Source organism: Nanorana parkeri, unplaced genomic scaffold, assembly GCF_000935625.1.
Source record: "Nanorana parkeri isolate BGI_ZX_2015 unplaced genomic scaffold, ASM93562v1 scaffold1126, whole genome shotgun sequence".
In the NCBI taxonomy this organism is placed as follows: domain Eukaryota; kingdom Metazoa; phylum Chordata; class Amphibia; order Anura; family Dicroglossidae; genus Nanorana; species Nanorana parkeri.
Window position 1 is genome coordinate 227,612 of NW_017307394.1, and position 16,216 is coordinate 243,827.

The 16,216-nt window shown below is 43.5% G+C and overlaps 1 protein-coding gene across 3 annotated transcripts in view; it reads right to left on the reverse strand.

The window, feature by feature from the left end:
- The window catches only part of IMPA1 (inositol monophosphatase 1), a 16,413-nt gene extending 2,719 nt beyond the window's left edge, over positions 1 to 13,694 (reverse strand). Inside the window, exons 1-7 of one of the 3 annotated variants that reach the window (XM_018567988.1) lie at positions 13,582 to 13,694; positions 11,302 to 11,375; positions 10,244 to 10,377; positions 10,045 to 10,149; positions 7,282 to 7,327; positions 2,649 to 2,757; positions 677 to 785 (exon numbers count right to left, since the gene is read on the reverse strand). In XM_018567988.1, coding sequence (XP_018423490.1) covers positions 677 to 785; positions 2,649 to 2,757; positions 7,282 to 7,327; positions 10,045 to 10,149; positions 10,244 to 10,377; positions 11,302 to 11,364 — 566 coding nt within the window. In that variant the 5' untranslated portion in view covers positions 11,365 to 11,375; positions 13,582 to 13,694. Of the gene's footprint in view, positions 1 to 676; positions 786 to 2,648; positions 2,758 to 7,277; positions 7,328 to 10,044; positions 10,150 to 10,243; positions 10,378 to 11,301; positions 11,376 to 11,655; positions 11,674 to 13,581 lie in introns of those variants that run through there. The other 2 variants (XM_018567989.1, XM_018567990.1) reach the window with 2 other exon arrangements.
- Positions 13,695 to 16,216: the final 2,522 nt, after the last annotated feature.

Consider the following 16,216-nt stretch of genomic DNA (forward strand, 5'->3'; position numbering starts at 1 on the left):
TATATACCGATACTAGTACAGAGTATTTGGGCGAGTTTGAGTACTCGCCCAAATGCTGCAAGATTGGCCCCTGATTGGCCGGCTTCATGCTTCATGGCCGAACAGTTGGCTCTTTGCTGATTGGCCGGGAAAGCGGCTTCCCAGCCAAATTGCAATCAAGCCGGCCAAACAACATGGAGCCAGCTTCCCGAGCAATCAGGAAGCAGGGCGGCATGTCATTACCCGCCGCCCGGCTTCCTGATTGCCCAGGAAGCCAGCTCCATGCCAGGGGAAGCACTGGTATCGGTACTCAGTATCGACGAGTACCGAAAGCAAAATATCGGCACGGGTACTTGATGCTGAAAAACCGGTATCTGTGCATTCCTAGTTTACAATAAATAGGGGTAGGGTAAGGAAAGCTGTACAGAGTTTTAGTATAAAAGGTACAATAGTACATTCATTATCTCATCAGAGCAAAACATTAGCAGTGTTGCAGGAATGTCACTGTTGTTTGTTGTGATTTCATATAGAACAATCAATAGGAGATCACAACCACAATGAAATATAGGCATATGCTAAGAACACATACATGACACTTTCTTCCAACTCAAACCACTTAAAAGAAATCAAATGCCATTTATAAAAAGGAGTTAAAACATATTCTCAATATTTGTAGTACTATGTTTTATAGCATTACCCATGGATTGGAATACACAGCAGTCTCTCCATGTTGGATAGAATCATTTTAATGACCTCTGGGTTACGATTTGATCCAAGCTCTGTGATAATCATGGATTTGGTTATATCTAAAACATAGAAAGCGAGAATATATATTGTATTTATCCTGTACTGCTGGATATCAACTAATCCAGGACCTGACTGAAGGGTTTAAAAACAAGTCAAGCATCCTCAAATAAAAGTAGACTTTAATAACCTTGGGTTTCGGGTTTGATCTCAGTTCTGAAATAATCATAGAAATTTGCATCAGCTAAATATTTTTAAAAAATAGGAAGAGTTTTGCAAATTTGTTTCAAGCACTAATAGAAATGTAAACAAGTCTGTCACATATACACATACTGTATATGTGCAGATGATTACATACAGTATGTCTGTGAAGGTTCTCATTCATCCAGGTCACGGTATATCTGTAAAGAAATAAGTCAAGGCAACTGGACTTGCTGTATTTTTTCTTGAAGACGTTTCACTGGTCATCCAACCAATCTATGTCTGCCACATACAATGCTGTTTTAACACCTCCTAGCTCCAATTATGCAAATGCGATCAACACCTGGTTGTGACTAACAGATTATGTGGATTAGAGGAACATTCACCATATATATTCCCAGATAATTTTTGTACAAGTCATTCTGAATTGAAAAATTGAGTTGGGATGACCAGTGAAACGTCTTCAAGAAAAATACAGCCAGTCCAGCTGCCTTTACTTATTTTTTACAGATATTCCATACAGTAGCTCCGACTGGAGGAATTAAAAAGACGACTCTACTGAAAAAGCATTGTCACTGCTATTCATAATAAACAGGGAGTGTACAGACGTCTGGGGAAATCATCATTATCATTCAAGTTTTTAAATTCTCATAGAAACAGAATCTGTTTATAAATGTCCTCATTTATAGAGGGGATGTGCTCACCAGGGAAATTCCCAATGCCTGTGATTGCACTATCATTAGACAGCACAGATTACAGGCAAAATGCACAGAGCCAATCAGAGAGCTCTGTGCCTTGTGATTGTTGTAAACGAATCACAGTGATTACAAGTGGAAACACTTGCTGTGTTTACACACAGCCAGTCCTCCCCTTCCAATCACAACAGAAAGGGAAGGAGGAGGGGGATTGCTGCTCAAAATACTCCTCTGTACAGTGACACAAGAGGAAGGCAGCAGCAGATTACAGTGGAATTATATACATTCAAGGTGCGGGGGTTAAAATGCCACTGACCCCCAACGATTGAGGGGTGAGGGGCTCCCGCATTCAAATGTTAATGAAATTAATGAGAAAAACAAAACCTGGAATCAGCCACGTTGCCTGCTGCAACACAACATCTAAAAGCTAAGAAATATATTTTGAAATTATTTTTCCTTATACTGTGTGAATAGGAACACATAACAAACACATAGTGGGGTTTTCTCAATTTGACTGCAAAACTTCAGCTATTAACACAATTATCCTTGCAGCGGGGCTACCCCCACACTGCAAGCGTGTTAACTGCTCGTTTTAGTCTAGGAGCCGGTATATAGAACATGTATTCACTTGATCCTAGTCAGTGCTCACCTCTCCCCCCCGATCTGGCTGTTGTATGTCCCTAAGCATCCTCACGTCTAATGCAGGTAAATGGACCTACATTAGATGCGATGACATCAGAGGCTGCAGAGATCGGTCTAGCAGCCAGGCGTGATAGAGGATCAGGCAAGTATATCTTTTTAAATCCAGCCCCTAGACCAAAAGGAGCAGCTTAACACTTGCAGTGTGGGGGTAGCACCTCTGCAAGGGTTAATTCCAGGTGTTCCTCTTTACAACAACATTGAGACACCAATGAAGCTGGGGAAAGGGGGTTATAATTTGTAACTCCTCTTTCCCTATGGGGCCCTGTGATTTCTAGTTACGCCCTTGGACCAGACTCAATAGATATTGGTAGCTGGAGAGATGCTCACCTTTCTGTTTAGAGACTTGCAATTTCTGACCATTACAAAAGGCTCCTTTTCCTTTTCTGCCAGTGTACATCTTGTCTTCAATACAACTGTACACAACTCCGAATTCTACCTAAGGAAAGATAAGCACACAGATCTGTCATCCAATGTCGGGGTGTGCATCCCAACTCATATGAAGATGTTTACCTACAATAGCCCATTAATTAAATGCACTAGAGAGATATTAGAAAAGATATATAGCTGGATGTATGGCTCAGCAATAAAAGAGGTCAACTGTCATTCTCCAGCACATGGTAACATCACTCATATGATCATATAACGTTTGATTAGTACTAAACGAACAATCATTCCTACTGGAGGTTAAAAATGATGCTGGAATGTTATTTGCAAAATATAAACCCAAAATTAACCACTATTCAGGTAAATACAAGTTATAATTGAAGCAGAATGCATTACAGATTTTGTGTAAATCTGTCTGGAAACTTGGCAATCTGTCACAATTGGCTGTCCACAAATCCAGATACACACGTTGTAAATACTACACTGTAAACCTGGTGCAGAGAGTTTACTGAAAGAAGAAGAAGCTGGATCTGTGACTCATTTTGTTAACTTGCTTCATAGTGGCAAATGGTATATTCAGAAAGAGATCCGAGGACACGGAAGTATTACGAACATGAAATTCTTATTCCATCTTTAACCTTCCTGGCGGTATTCCCGAGTGTGGCTCGGGGTTCATTTTCAGTACCAACAGCGGTAACCCCGAGCCACACTTGGGATTGCGCATAAGTTTCACTTACCTTGTCCCTGCGAGCCCGCGGTGTCCTCTGCTGTGTGCGCCCAGCCGATGCCGGCATTCGGCTTTCAGTTTCGTTTTCGGGCATCACAGCGGGCGGTGGAGCCGGCGGGAAATTCATAAGTGCAAACATGACATTTACACAGAATACATTGTAATCTGCTATAAATTACATACCGTATTTTGCGGTCCATAAGACGCACCGGACCATAGGACGCAGGGAGGTCCGGCGCGCCTTATGGAGCACTCGAGACTGTAGCTTCTGTGACAGCTTCTATGACAGAAGCTGTGACAGAAGCTGCAGTTAGTGACCGCTGAGACAGGTGGCGCTGTGATTACAGCGCCACGGTCTCAGTGATGACACAGAGCAGGCGAAGAACGTCTATTCTTCGTCTGCTCTATGGTTATCTCGATCGTCGCCGCTGCTCGGTTTTAATACGAGTGATCTCATTAGATCACTCGTATTAAACGAGCAGTGGCTCCTACTGCTGAACTCGATCGCCGCCGCCGCTGCTCGGCTTTAATACGAGTGATCTCGTTAGATCACTCGTATTAAACGAGCAGTGGCTCCTACTACTCGCCCGGCGCCCGAAACTGCATGTCTCGGGCGTCGGGATTCGCTCCATAAGACGCAGGCACTTTTTCCCCCTCCTTTTGGGGGGAAAAAAGTGCGTCTTATGGAGCAAAAAATACGGTATATTTATCAAACTATTTCACTTTAATTTTGTCCCTAGAGCTTTGTCCTATGCCCTGCATGCACTTTTACTGTACTCTATAGACTGTGGTACAGATCAGGCAGCGCCCCCAGAATTTCCATTTACTGGACCATTTTTTAATTATTATTTTTTATTATTATATTATATTTTTTTATAATTATTTATTATAGCTTTGGCATGCTAAAATCCTGCATAATCAGACCGCCGGGGAGGTTAATAGGGTCATTTGAAAGCATTTCAAATCGTACAGAAAAGCCTAAAACATCACTAAACTGAGGCCTCGGCTAGATAACTAGATCAGCCTTTCTCAACCCGGGCACCCTGTGTGCTTTCTGGAATTGTTAGGGATGCCTTCAGATTTTCACCCAGTATCATGCATTTGCACATCCCCTCTGCAATGCGCTGTGGTGCTGACTATAGGGTAGCACTCTGATGTGAAAGGGGGGACTGGGATGTGACATTGAGGGGGTGGGGACTCATGTGAAAAGTGGGGGCTTCTAACGTGAATGGGGGAACTTTACATCTTTTTTGCATGGGGTCTTAAAGTCTATACCAGACCGCTATCTAGGAAAAGGGTCAGGTATAGATTTTGGGGATAACTTCTCATTAATTTTTACATATTAGATTGCGGTGCCTCGAGATTCTGAATATTAAAAGGGTGCCATGACTAAACAAGGTTGGGAAACACTGAACTAGATAACATACTATTAGTTAAGAATATAAACAGAAGTGACAAATGATGTTATAAATATATCCACCTGCATTCTCAGCCAATATTCATGTCCGAACACAAATTTATAGCTGAGCCTCCAACATGTCCAAATAATACAGAAATATTACTGGAACAACTAGACCATGTGTGTAAATTGCATGATAAATGTCCCTGTGTTTGTCTACTTCCACTGGTCACAAGAAAAATAATTCAAACCAGAAATAACATCTGAACTCTGGAAAATGTATAGAAGAGTGTTCTCATTAGATTTACCTAGACCTTTATGATGTGTGCTTTATAAAACTTTCAACCATATACCCATCGATGAATCACACCGTTGTCTGAACACAGAGACTGGTATGTATAGGGTGTAATTATGGTTAACAGTTAGCTAAAAATGGAAGATTCTGTTAAAAATGACAAGACACATGTCTAATGACTGGGTGTAGTAAACGTGGATGACAGGAGCTAGAGATTATTTTAGTTCAACAGAAAAAAAAAAGTCAGCTAAATGACTAGTTGTGGCTGTGCGTTTGCAGCTGTGCCAGCTCTGCACGTTGGCCGTGTTCAGCGTGTGTAGTTATCCCTGGATCTCAGTCGCTTTGTGTGCTGCTACCATACTCCTAACATTGCATCATCATTGGGGCCAGTGATTGATCAAGCTACAACAATTCTGGGCTGCACAAAATAGGAGTGACTATCCAGCAAATCGTGAACTATGCTAAGCATGGAAAGTACAATCAATTTACATTAAAGTGGACCTGAACTCAATGACTGAAGATTTGCTATCTTTAGGAAACATCTAACCAACAGAGCAATGATTTACCTTTTGTCTTTAATTTGTCCCTAAAAAAAAAAAAAAATAGCATTACGCTCCCTGTACCCACAACCTCATAGCTGTACATCTGCAGCATGAGCTATAAGGTGCTACCGCCCCTGCCTAGTTTTACAAGATTAGGAATGAGATTTGATGATCTCACCCCTGCTGAGGAGAAAGCAGTACCTGAGGTTCTCTCTGTTTCTGATTCATTCAGTGTCTGGATGGGAGCTTCCTGCATCTTTCCTGCCACTTCATTGTCATTACCCTACCTGTCATTAGATCACCAGTCATAAAGGGGGGGGGAAGCAAAGCCCTGCTCCTCTACTAAGACTGCCACCTTAACACAGAGACATCATCAGGCATGGAAAGTCGGTAATGGGGGAAAGATCAGCTGCAGGCAATACTGGTGACTAGTTGTTCGCCCTCTGGTTTCCTTTATTTGGCACAGCTTCCATAGTTCACGTCCTGTTTAATGAGTTCTCTGGGATTTGGTGGCAAAGTAACCTCCTTTTAGCCTCTTGTGTGCTGTGTAATATTCTTCTGCAACAATCACCAGGGAAGGCATTTTTTCGGCACTAGTAAGCAAGAAAAAGGGAAAATCCTCCAGCTGGGAAACCCATTCCTACGATAACTCTCCAAGATGGGTATTCTCTTCTTTTATCACTTTAGAGAGATTTCCTCTCGATTTCTGCTGCATCTCTAAGACGGACAGTGAAGGGATATTTCCCCAAAAGAAAACACCAGATGCAGATGTTCATCAGGCCTTGTGACCATGGGTGAAAAAGACTCTCTCTGAGCACCATGTGTAAAAGATGAGATAACTTCCGAAAATACCATCTCAAGCATGTACCTTCTCTCAATTGGTCAGTGAACCCGCCAATCACAATACTGTAGGTGACCTATACAGAAGCTCAGTAGGTGGATGCAGGCAAGTTTTATTTAGGTATATTTCATGATCTACTGATCACTTTTAAATTGCACAAAGAGGGGCGCCTTTCCTGGTGCAGATCACTTTTATTTCAATAAACATAAATAGAAAACTGAATCATACTCACAAACATGAGTGTCACAAAGTCATGAGGTGAGGACTGACAAGCAGTGAGATGTCCACTAGGTGATACCAGTGTAGTGGTGACGTTAACGCGTTTCCCGGGCAGATGTTCTGATGAAGGGGGCGTGCCCCGGAAACGCGTTAACGTCACCACTACACTGGTATCACCTAGTGGACATCTCACTGCTTGTCAGTCCTCACCTCATGACTTTGTGACACTCATGTTTGTGAGTATGATTCGGTTTTCTATTTATGTTTATTGAAATAAAAGTGATCTGCACCAGGAAAGGCGCCCCTCTTTGTGCTTATTCCCTAGATTTCCAGCTTCTTTGGGGCAGCATCCTGCAGCATGCCTAAAAGCAAGTCCTACTAAGAACTGACAGTCCGTGGCGCTTCACAGTTTTTACTTTGTCACTTTTAAATTGCACCCGACTTATTTTTGCAGCCAGGTAAGTCACAAACAGTGTTTAATGCAGTTCTTCAATTGTCCGCTACACATAACATTGCAGCTATAAACCAATATCAAATTATGCGTTTAACCCACCTGCTTGCCCACAGCAAATCCAATAGAGATTGCCACAAATGGAAACCTAGGCAGAAAAATGAAATAATAAGATCTATAATACTACGCCACGTAACATTGTAGTAGTACACATGCAGCAAATGAAGTGACGCTGATTGCCGCAATGCCAGATGGGCACAACAGCACCCATGTGAAACATCTTCGGTGTAGGCCATCAGTAAATCCAGAAGAGGTTCAGTAATGGGTTGAGGATGGAAGGTTAGAGAACCTGCCGAATGCCTTTATTTTATTTTCAGACTAAGCAGCTGTTGTCTGAGTTGTTACAAATTCTCTTCCATTCCATTACTGACCGGTCTAGCTCCTCCCACTGCACTATCCACAGGCATGAACAGATATTCAGAGGATTCAGCCTAGTAGAGTCTGAAGATCATCAGATCCAGCAGATCACAAAATGCCCCTTTGCATGTAGCTCTGCTTTCCCATAAAATGCATTCACATGGGTTTAACTTTTATGAAACTTCACTTCCGTGTTTTCCAAGGCACTGGTGATGTAGCCCTGGCCTCACTCATGCCCCTTGGGAAGAATACATCACCAGCGCCTCCCAGGGAAATCCCATTTCAAAACTGCAAAATCTTAGGGAAAAAGTTTTTCTTCTACAGATGTCAACATACACACGTTAACATACAGCACCAGATCCCTTGCAGCACATGCACAAGAGGTGGCGTAGATGTCATCAGTGGGTCAGCACTGAACCCAAGAACCAGATAGAAGAAGCTGGCCAGCTATGACAAATGGCAGTGAGGGATTCAGAGACCAGTGGGAATGTGGCAAGATAATAAATGAAGATGTGTACTGCTACTGCTATATGCAAGCCTACTTGTATCCCTAGATACAATTAAATAGTGTTGGCAGTTTATTAAGGAAGGGGAGGGGGGGTGCATGAACAAAATAAAAGAAATATATTCAGTATGTCTCTGCAATACATGCATATATCCTCTTGGTTTATCCCAGTAAAAATGCTGCAAGTACACAAACATGCCTATTGATCCTGCCAGAATTCTAGTGTGCTCCCAACCCACCCATGGTGAGCTCAGAATGCTGCCTCTGCTACACTGCAGATCCAAGCAGTGTTATTAGCCCTCTCAAGTTCTCTCCTGCTGGACTAAAGAACACCTCCTCTTCTCTTCCTTATGTACATAGCATAAAGGAGATGTGTTCTGTAGTCCAAAAGAAGAACTTAGGCAGGACTAACAACACTCAGGCAGCGCAGTCAGCTCGCCATGGGAAGTTAGGAGCACACCGGAATTCTAGCAGGATCAACAGGTATTTTTTTATAAAGTATTTCATTACAACGAATGATGTCAGCCCTGCCCGAGTTCTTCTGAATTTGGATACAGAACAAATCTCTCTTATGCCAATAATAAACAACTGAGAAAAGGAACACACAGCAAGCTTTATAGGTAGAAAACATTATACGGGTAAACTTGGCCTTGTTAAAAAAAAACATAATGGCTTTGGAAGCACTAGTGCTGGACCAGAGTGGCTTTAGGATATGTGATCATGAAGAGGACGGGGCACACGCAAACAAAGGTAGCAATGTCTGTGCATTTTATTGGCACTCATAGGACTGGAATATATTTGTTGCACAGAAAACACGGCTATTACTATACAGGATTTATATAGCGCCAACAGTTTGCGCAGCGCTTTACAATATAAGGAAGACATTACAATCACAATACAAATCAAGACAAGATGGTAAGGAGGGTCCTGCCCGTGAGGACTTACAATCTAAATGGGAGGGAGTAGTGATACCTGAGGAGGTAGCTGCGTGGGGATGAATTGTTTAAGATGATGTGCAGGGCTTAAAAAATCCACTCGTCTGCGACGAGAGGACGGCGGAGCCAGACGAGCAGCCGGGAGCTTTACATTCAAGCGCTCGAGCGTCTCCAGACGCCCGATCGCTTGTATCAGAAGCTGTCACTGCCGATCCCGAGATCCGCTGTGCCTGATGCGGCCGGGACCGGCACGGCTCTGTGACAGGAGATCAAAAGGGAAATCAGGACACGAGCTCCCTTTGATCTACTCTCCAGTCCCCGAATGCAGGAAGTGATGTATATTACATCACTTCCTGCATTCAGTGTGATTTTCCAGCTACAGAAGCTGATCAAGCAGATCTCTGCTTCATCAGCTTCTCTGGGGGTGCCTAGGTGACATTAGGGGTCTTGGGGACCCCTGATGTCTCCATAAAGAGGACCTGTCATGTAAATTGGCTATCACATAGGGGGCTTCCCCCCATGTGATAGCAATAAAGTTGTGTAAAAAAAAAAAAGTCACACAAAAATTAAAAGACTCATTACAAAAAAAATAAAGCATTAAAAAAATAAAAAACAACAAAACATTTTTAAGTCTGCCGCTCCCCACATACACGTCGGGTGCGCCTATGTGCGAAAACAACGATTGCACCTATTGTGCTACACGTTACATATAACCGCGAACGTCGGAGTGAGGGCAATAATTTTAGGGCCATTAAATTACTGATAACACTACACGGCTGAGCGGTAAAAGCGTTTTAAGCGTCGCCTATGGCCCATTTTTAGTGTGGTCGTTTTTTTTGCGATTTTGCGGGCGCACGCAATTTTAAGGCTTGACATGTTTGGTGTCTATTTACCCGACGTGACCCCGTCTTTTATATTTTACTAAAAATATCGGTAAGAATAGATGTTTTATAACATAACGTAGGGAAACTTTGTTTTTTTTAAAACTTTACTGTACTGTAAATATACCTGTGTACAAAGTTAGTGGTGCCATCGATGGGGTCAATAATCCACGTTGGGTTATCGGTTAATATGCTTTTTTGACCTGCTGCTACAGACTCCTCACCAATGAAGCTGAAAGAGAGGACACACATGTCATGGTGTATAATAAGAATTGGAGGATCACTCCATGAGATGCAGTAAGGTGCAGAGTGTTCTTTATCCTTGCCTGTGCGTTGGATATTTCTCCTTGATGGATGAGATTATCATCTCTTCTACCTTCTGGTCAGTGACTGTCACCAGGTCTGCTGGCGAGCTCTTCGTCATCACTGACACCTCATCCTTCAGTGCTGTGCGTACCATCTGTCAATCACACAGTGAACACTTATTCATCCATGGTGAAAACATTCCACAATAGTAAACGATTGACCTATGTATGAGGCATTATGGACTATAGACAAAGATTCTAGAGAGTCGGTTTCAAACATCTAGTGTGTGCTTACTGGCAGGCCGCCAAGATTCTGCCACAATAGAAAGTAACAGGAAAAGAGCGAAGATTTCAGTGATTCTGTTGTGAACATTGAAGATTAATTTCTCCACAAGGCCTTTAGCTACAGTGAATGAGGACGTGTTTTAAAGTGCTTTTACTGACTGTTCAAAATATGTAAATACTTTATAGTGTTCCTAGTTTGGTAAATAAACAAAACAAAAATGTAATTTGTGACAGCTTGCCAGTCCGCAGATGTGGTGGCTGCATTTGTTTTCTTTTTTTCCTGGTGATCCTCCCAGTAAAACACTCCCTGTCCTTGCCTGGCACTCATAATATTATATAAATGGAGTAACAGTTTTGGCATCCTAGGACAGGAAGTGTGTTAGAACTATAGATAACCTTCCCATCTTCTCATCTCCATAACCTAGGGGGTGTTCTGTAGCCTGGACCAAGAATGAAGATAAGGGGTTCTAACTTTATTCTGGATCAGCATTGAAGCCAGAATTGCAGCAAAACGGTCAGGCAGCTGGTATTGTAAAATGGAAGTCAGCAATGGCAGCTCCTTTCTATTTCTCAGTTGGCCTCTTGGTTACCTACACTCACCCCCACCAAATTATTATAGAGAGCTTTTCCACATTTCATAACTTATTCAAAAGGAAAAACAATGTTCCTGCTAATTTTGACACAATGGTGAATAATTCAGGAATATATATAGTGAGACAGAGAGAGAGTAATACAGAGAGACAGAGAGAGAGTAATACAGAGAGACAGAGCAATCTCCTTGTAAAGATACATACAGCACCAGCGTTCCTTGCTACTTGAAGAGCAAACTCCAGACATCCCTTCCACTTGTCTGCCATGTCTACCTTAGCTGAATAGAGAATTAAGTAGTTTAGTCTTTTCTCAATGAAACATTTAAAACCTAGCAGTGACCTTCTGTACTGATTTACTAAGGATACTGGCATGCTGTGTCTTGCCTTGTTAGCACCAAGTGTTGGTTAGCTTAAAGTGTATTTCCACTTTTGCAATCAAATTTCAGAAGCCCTCTATATGTTTGTTATGTGTTCCCAATCACACAGCATACCAAAAAAAAAAAATTACAAATAGATATATTTCTTACTTAGCTGTTACTTTGGGCAGATTGCAGCTACTCTGAACCATTTCAAAAAGAGTCTGTCCCTCAGGACACTACTCTCATTAAAAGGAGAACTATGGGGTTAGGGCTTTCCCCCATAGTTCTCCTTAGGGTAACAGGACAACACAAACTAGCGTCCTCCCGTCACCCAAAGCTCAGTATATCGCGAGCTACAGCTTGCAGTATACAGAGACTCCGCAGCCGGGACGGATCCCGACATTACTGTCTGGATCCACCCAGCTGCGTGAGTGACCGCTGGCTCTGCCTATCTAGAGACGGAGCCAGCTGTACCCGCCCCCTCCTGTTCCGCCAGTCAGCGCTGGAGGATCGGAGCGGGGGGGAATCCCTGCAGGGAGCCGTGAGTGGCAGTCACGGCTCTCTGCAGGGAGATGGCTGCTGTACCGAGCAAGCGGCTCCCTGCGTTCTCACAGCAGACGTCCCTCAGCACAGCACCTTACAGGACCCGGAAGATCGCTGTAAAGCAATGTAGTAGCTGCAGATAAAATAAATGCTTTACAGGATCCCTGTGGGCCGATCTGGTATAATATATAGATACTTACATTGGAGTATTATAAGTACATATAAATCTTTATAGCTGGAGATCAGCTTTCTGTTATGCAATGTGAAGGGGAACATGCAACAAATAGAAGATAGGTGTGATCCCAATTTGGCTGCAAAAGTGGAAATACACTTTAAGCTTACCTGGAGGATACCCGTTCCTCTCCCATATAGAGAATATATGATCAATTCTACATCTGCAAGTTTTATGATAAATGTTAGACTCCCGATTATCACATTATCTGCATGGAGTTTGTAAATTCACCGTGTGCATGTGTGAGTATCTTCCCACACACCAAAGACATGCTGGTAGATTAATCGGCCCCAGTATGTGTGTGCATGTGACATAGGGGCCTTACATTGTAAGCTCCATAAGGGCCCGTTCACATGATCTGGGCATAGCTTTAATGGCACCATTCTGTGTGTATATATAACGCACGCTATTGCACCTAACATGCGTTACCATGTGCTAGATGTGTTGCGATTTATTTGAATGGCACCCCCGGCCACTGTGAACTTGCAACATGCAGTACCACAATACCATACGTTGTGGTGGAATAAAATAGCGCATGCGAACCAAAGGCAACACAATGCACCCAGCGCACGGTAACATACATTAGATGCAAATAACGCAACACTCAGATGTGATCGGGCCCTGGGGGACTGATGTGAATATACAGTATAGTGCCATATAAATACATGCAGTAATAATAATAATAATAATGGATCTCAGTGTTGTATAAATAAAACTATTCCAGATGAATGTTTACAACGGGCACAGTGATCCAGGCCAGTGATCCAGGTGAGACAAGTCATGGCATTTCTCATTCAATAAGCCGCTGCTGGAGCTCACCAGACAGCCCCTGTCCTATAGGCCTGCATGGTGTGTGACATGTCATGGTCTCATTGATCAGACTCCCAGAGTTGAGTCCCTGAACACAAAGGGGGGGAGTTCATAAAATCTGGAGCAGTTGCCCAGGGCAACCAATCAGCTTCTTATTTCAGTTAAGCATTCAAAATGAGAAGCTGATTGGTTGTCATGGACAACTGCTCCAGTTTTCATGAATTCCCAGTGAGGGGAATTTATCAAAAGTGGAGCAGCTAATATCTGGAGCAGTTGTGCATGGCAACCAATCAGCTGCTCTCTTTCATTTTCAAATCTTAAACTGAACAAACTGAAGAGATAATCTGATTGGTTCTCATGCACAACTGCTCCAGATTTTAGCTGCTCCACTTTTGATAAATTCCCCCCATTAATGTGTTCAGGGACATCTGATCAGTGAGACCATGACGTGTCGTCATCATCAGAATACTGTCCCGGAAGGTCAGACTTATAACATTTACATTTCCTTTGCAGACAATGTGAAGTACAAGTAATGATTACCTGAAGACCGGAAGAAACGTCCTTCCCAGCGTCACCTCTTTACAGCTTCAGAGTATTATCTTCAATGAACAATCCTCCCTCCTCACATCACTTCACACACAAGCTGTCACTTCTCATCTGCGCTCCCTCCGCCTCAATCACTAAGCAATGGTGGGCGGGCTGATGGCACACCGAGACGTCACTTCTGGAACCTGCCGATACTACAACTCCCAGGATCCTTTCGTCCTTCTTCCTGAAGGGGCGTGTCACTGGGGTAACTGTGATTGGCCTGTGGGCGTGTTATATGGTAATGAGGCACAACAGAGGCAAGGTGAACAAATACTGTTCACTATTTCTTTATTCAGCTCAGGTAGACATGACACACAGGGGAACAAGGAGGGTGACAGAGCAGCTGTGATCTTATTCTGTTCTAATGGTATATAATTCCCACATGAAGAGACATGTGCGAACTATTGAATGTGTGGGAGAAGACTGAGGATGTGTGTTGACAAGCAGATCAGTGTATGTGAAGAGAGGAATGAGGATATGAAGATGTGGGGATGAAGATGTGGGTAGAGGATGTCGGGAGAAGGATGAAGATGTGGGGAGAGGGTTCAGAACGTTGGGAGAAGGATGAAGATGTGGGGATAGGGATCAGGATGTTGGGAGAAGGATGAAGATGTGGGAAGAGGGATGAGGATGTTGGGAGAGGGATGAAGATGTGGTGAGAGGGATCAGGATGTTGGGAGAGGAATGAGGAATCAGGATGTTGGGAGAGGGATGATGATGTGGGACCAGGATGTTGGGAGAGGGATGTGGGAAGAGGGATGAGGATGTGAGAAGAGAGATCAGGATGTTGGGAGAGGAATGAGGATGTGGTAAGGGGGATCAGGATGTTGGGAGAGGGGTGAAGATGTGGGGAGAGGGATCAGGATGTGGGGAGAGGAATCAGGATGTTGGAAGGGGGATGATGATGTGGGAAGAGGGATAAAGATGTGGGACCAGGGATCAGGATGTTGGAAGGGGGATGATGATGTGGGAAGAGGGATCAGGATGTTGGAAGGGGGATAAAGATGTGGGATCAGGGTGTTGGGAGAGGGATGAGGATGTGGGAAGAGGGATTAGGATGTTGGGAGAGGGATGAGGATGTGGTAAGTGGGATGAGCATGTTGGGAGAGGGATGAGGATGGTGGGAGAGGGATGAGGATGTGGGGAGAAGGGTAAAAATGAAGAGAAAGAATTACGTATATGGGGATATCCCATCTCATCTTCATCCCTCTACCCACATACTCTTTCCTTTCTGATAAGTCTTTTCACTAATTTCCATATACTTAATCCTCTCTCCTCATTTTCACCTCTATCCCTACATCCTCATCCCTCTCCTCATCCTCTCCTCACATACACTGCTCCCTGGACATGAATTGAGCATCCACATATCTTCCAGGGCGTTCCATCTGTCTTTTTGTAGAAAGGACAATGTGTTGCCTGGAGGTGCACCTTAGGAATCAAGTAGAAGGTTGGTATATTGTACTCACTGACATAGAGATAGTCACATTCTCTCTTGTTGAGGATCTACAGCTGAGTGATACACAAATAAGATACATTTTTGGAAATAGTTGAATGCATGTTTAAGATTTAACTCTTGAGTTAAATACCTTATCCTGCTGGCTGAACATCCCATCCTCTCTTTTCTGGCATCATCACCAGGATGGCCACCGGCAGTTAAGTGCACATGACATCATTACGCTCATACATGATGATGTCACGTATGTACGTGATGACATCACATGCATGCGCAATGATGACTCAGCAGGTGACATTGGGCAGCCACACTGGGTGACACCCAGCCTGGGGACGGCTCTGCCAAAGCGCTTCTATTTTGTCCCCGGTTTTGAGTTTTCAACCATTTGGCTGGCCCCTGATGACTTTACTCCCGCACATGCGCATGGGACTTACCTCATCTCAGCATGCTGGGTCTGTGCACTGAGCTGTACATGCGTGGCTCAGTGTTCGAAAAAAAAATCCTGGCAGGTAGCAAGGAGCTTTTAGGCACAAGAGACTTAGGCTGCATTCACACCTGCATGTGGTGTGAACGTGCGTCATGTTACATGCATTTGTGCGCATTTGTGTGCCGGGTTTTTTTACTCGTCCTCATTGAGTTCAATGGGGTCCGCATGCGTGTAAAACGTGGCAAAGAAGCTCATGTGCCAAATTATGCAGCACGCCTTCCTCGTTTTTTGCAAACGCGTGTCTTCCTGGCCGTGTTTATGGTGCCATTGCAAATTAATGGCAACGCAAGCTCATTGCACTTATTTCGCATTTCTGTGAACGCGTAGGTGTGAATGCGGCTTACACAGTCTCTCCTCCATAGAAAGCTTGCCAATCTGCAGGTTTTTTTTCTTTGTTTTGAAGCTTTACTTCCACTTTACACTTATTAAAGTGTCACAAATGAAACTTCATTCTATGTTGCTATGCGCTATGGCCCATTGACATGTGGTGACGTGTGTTGTGCTGTGTAAACATGACATTTTTATGGAATGCACCTCGATGCCGCATTATGGTGCCTACAATTGTTTTCTCTGTGCCCTTGCGTTGAGCCTGCATTGGTCAACACAAGTCATCAGACATAGTACAACAAAGCCCTTACTAATATAAC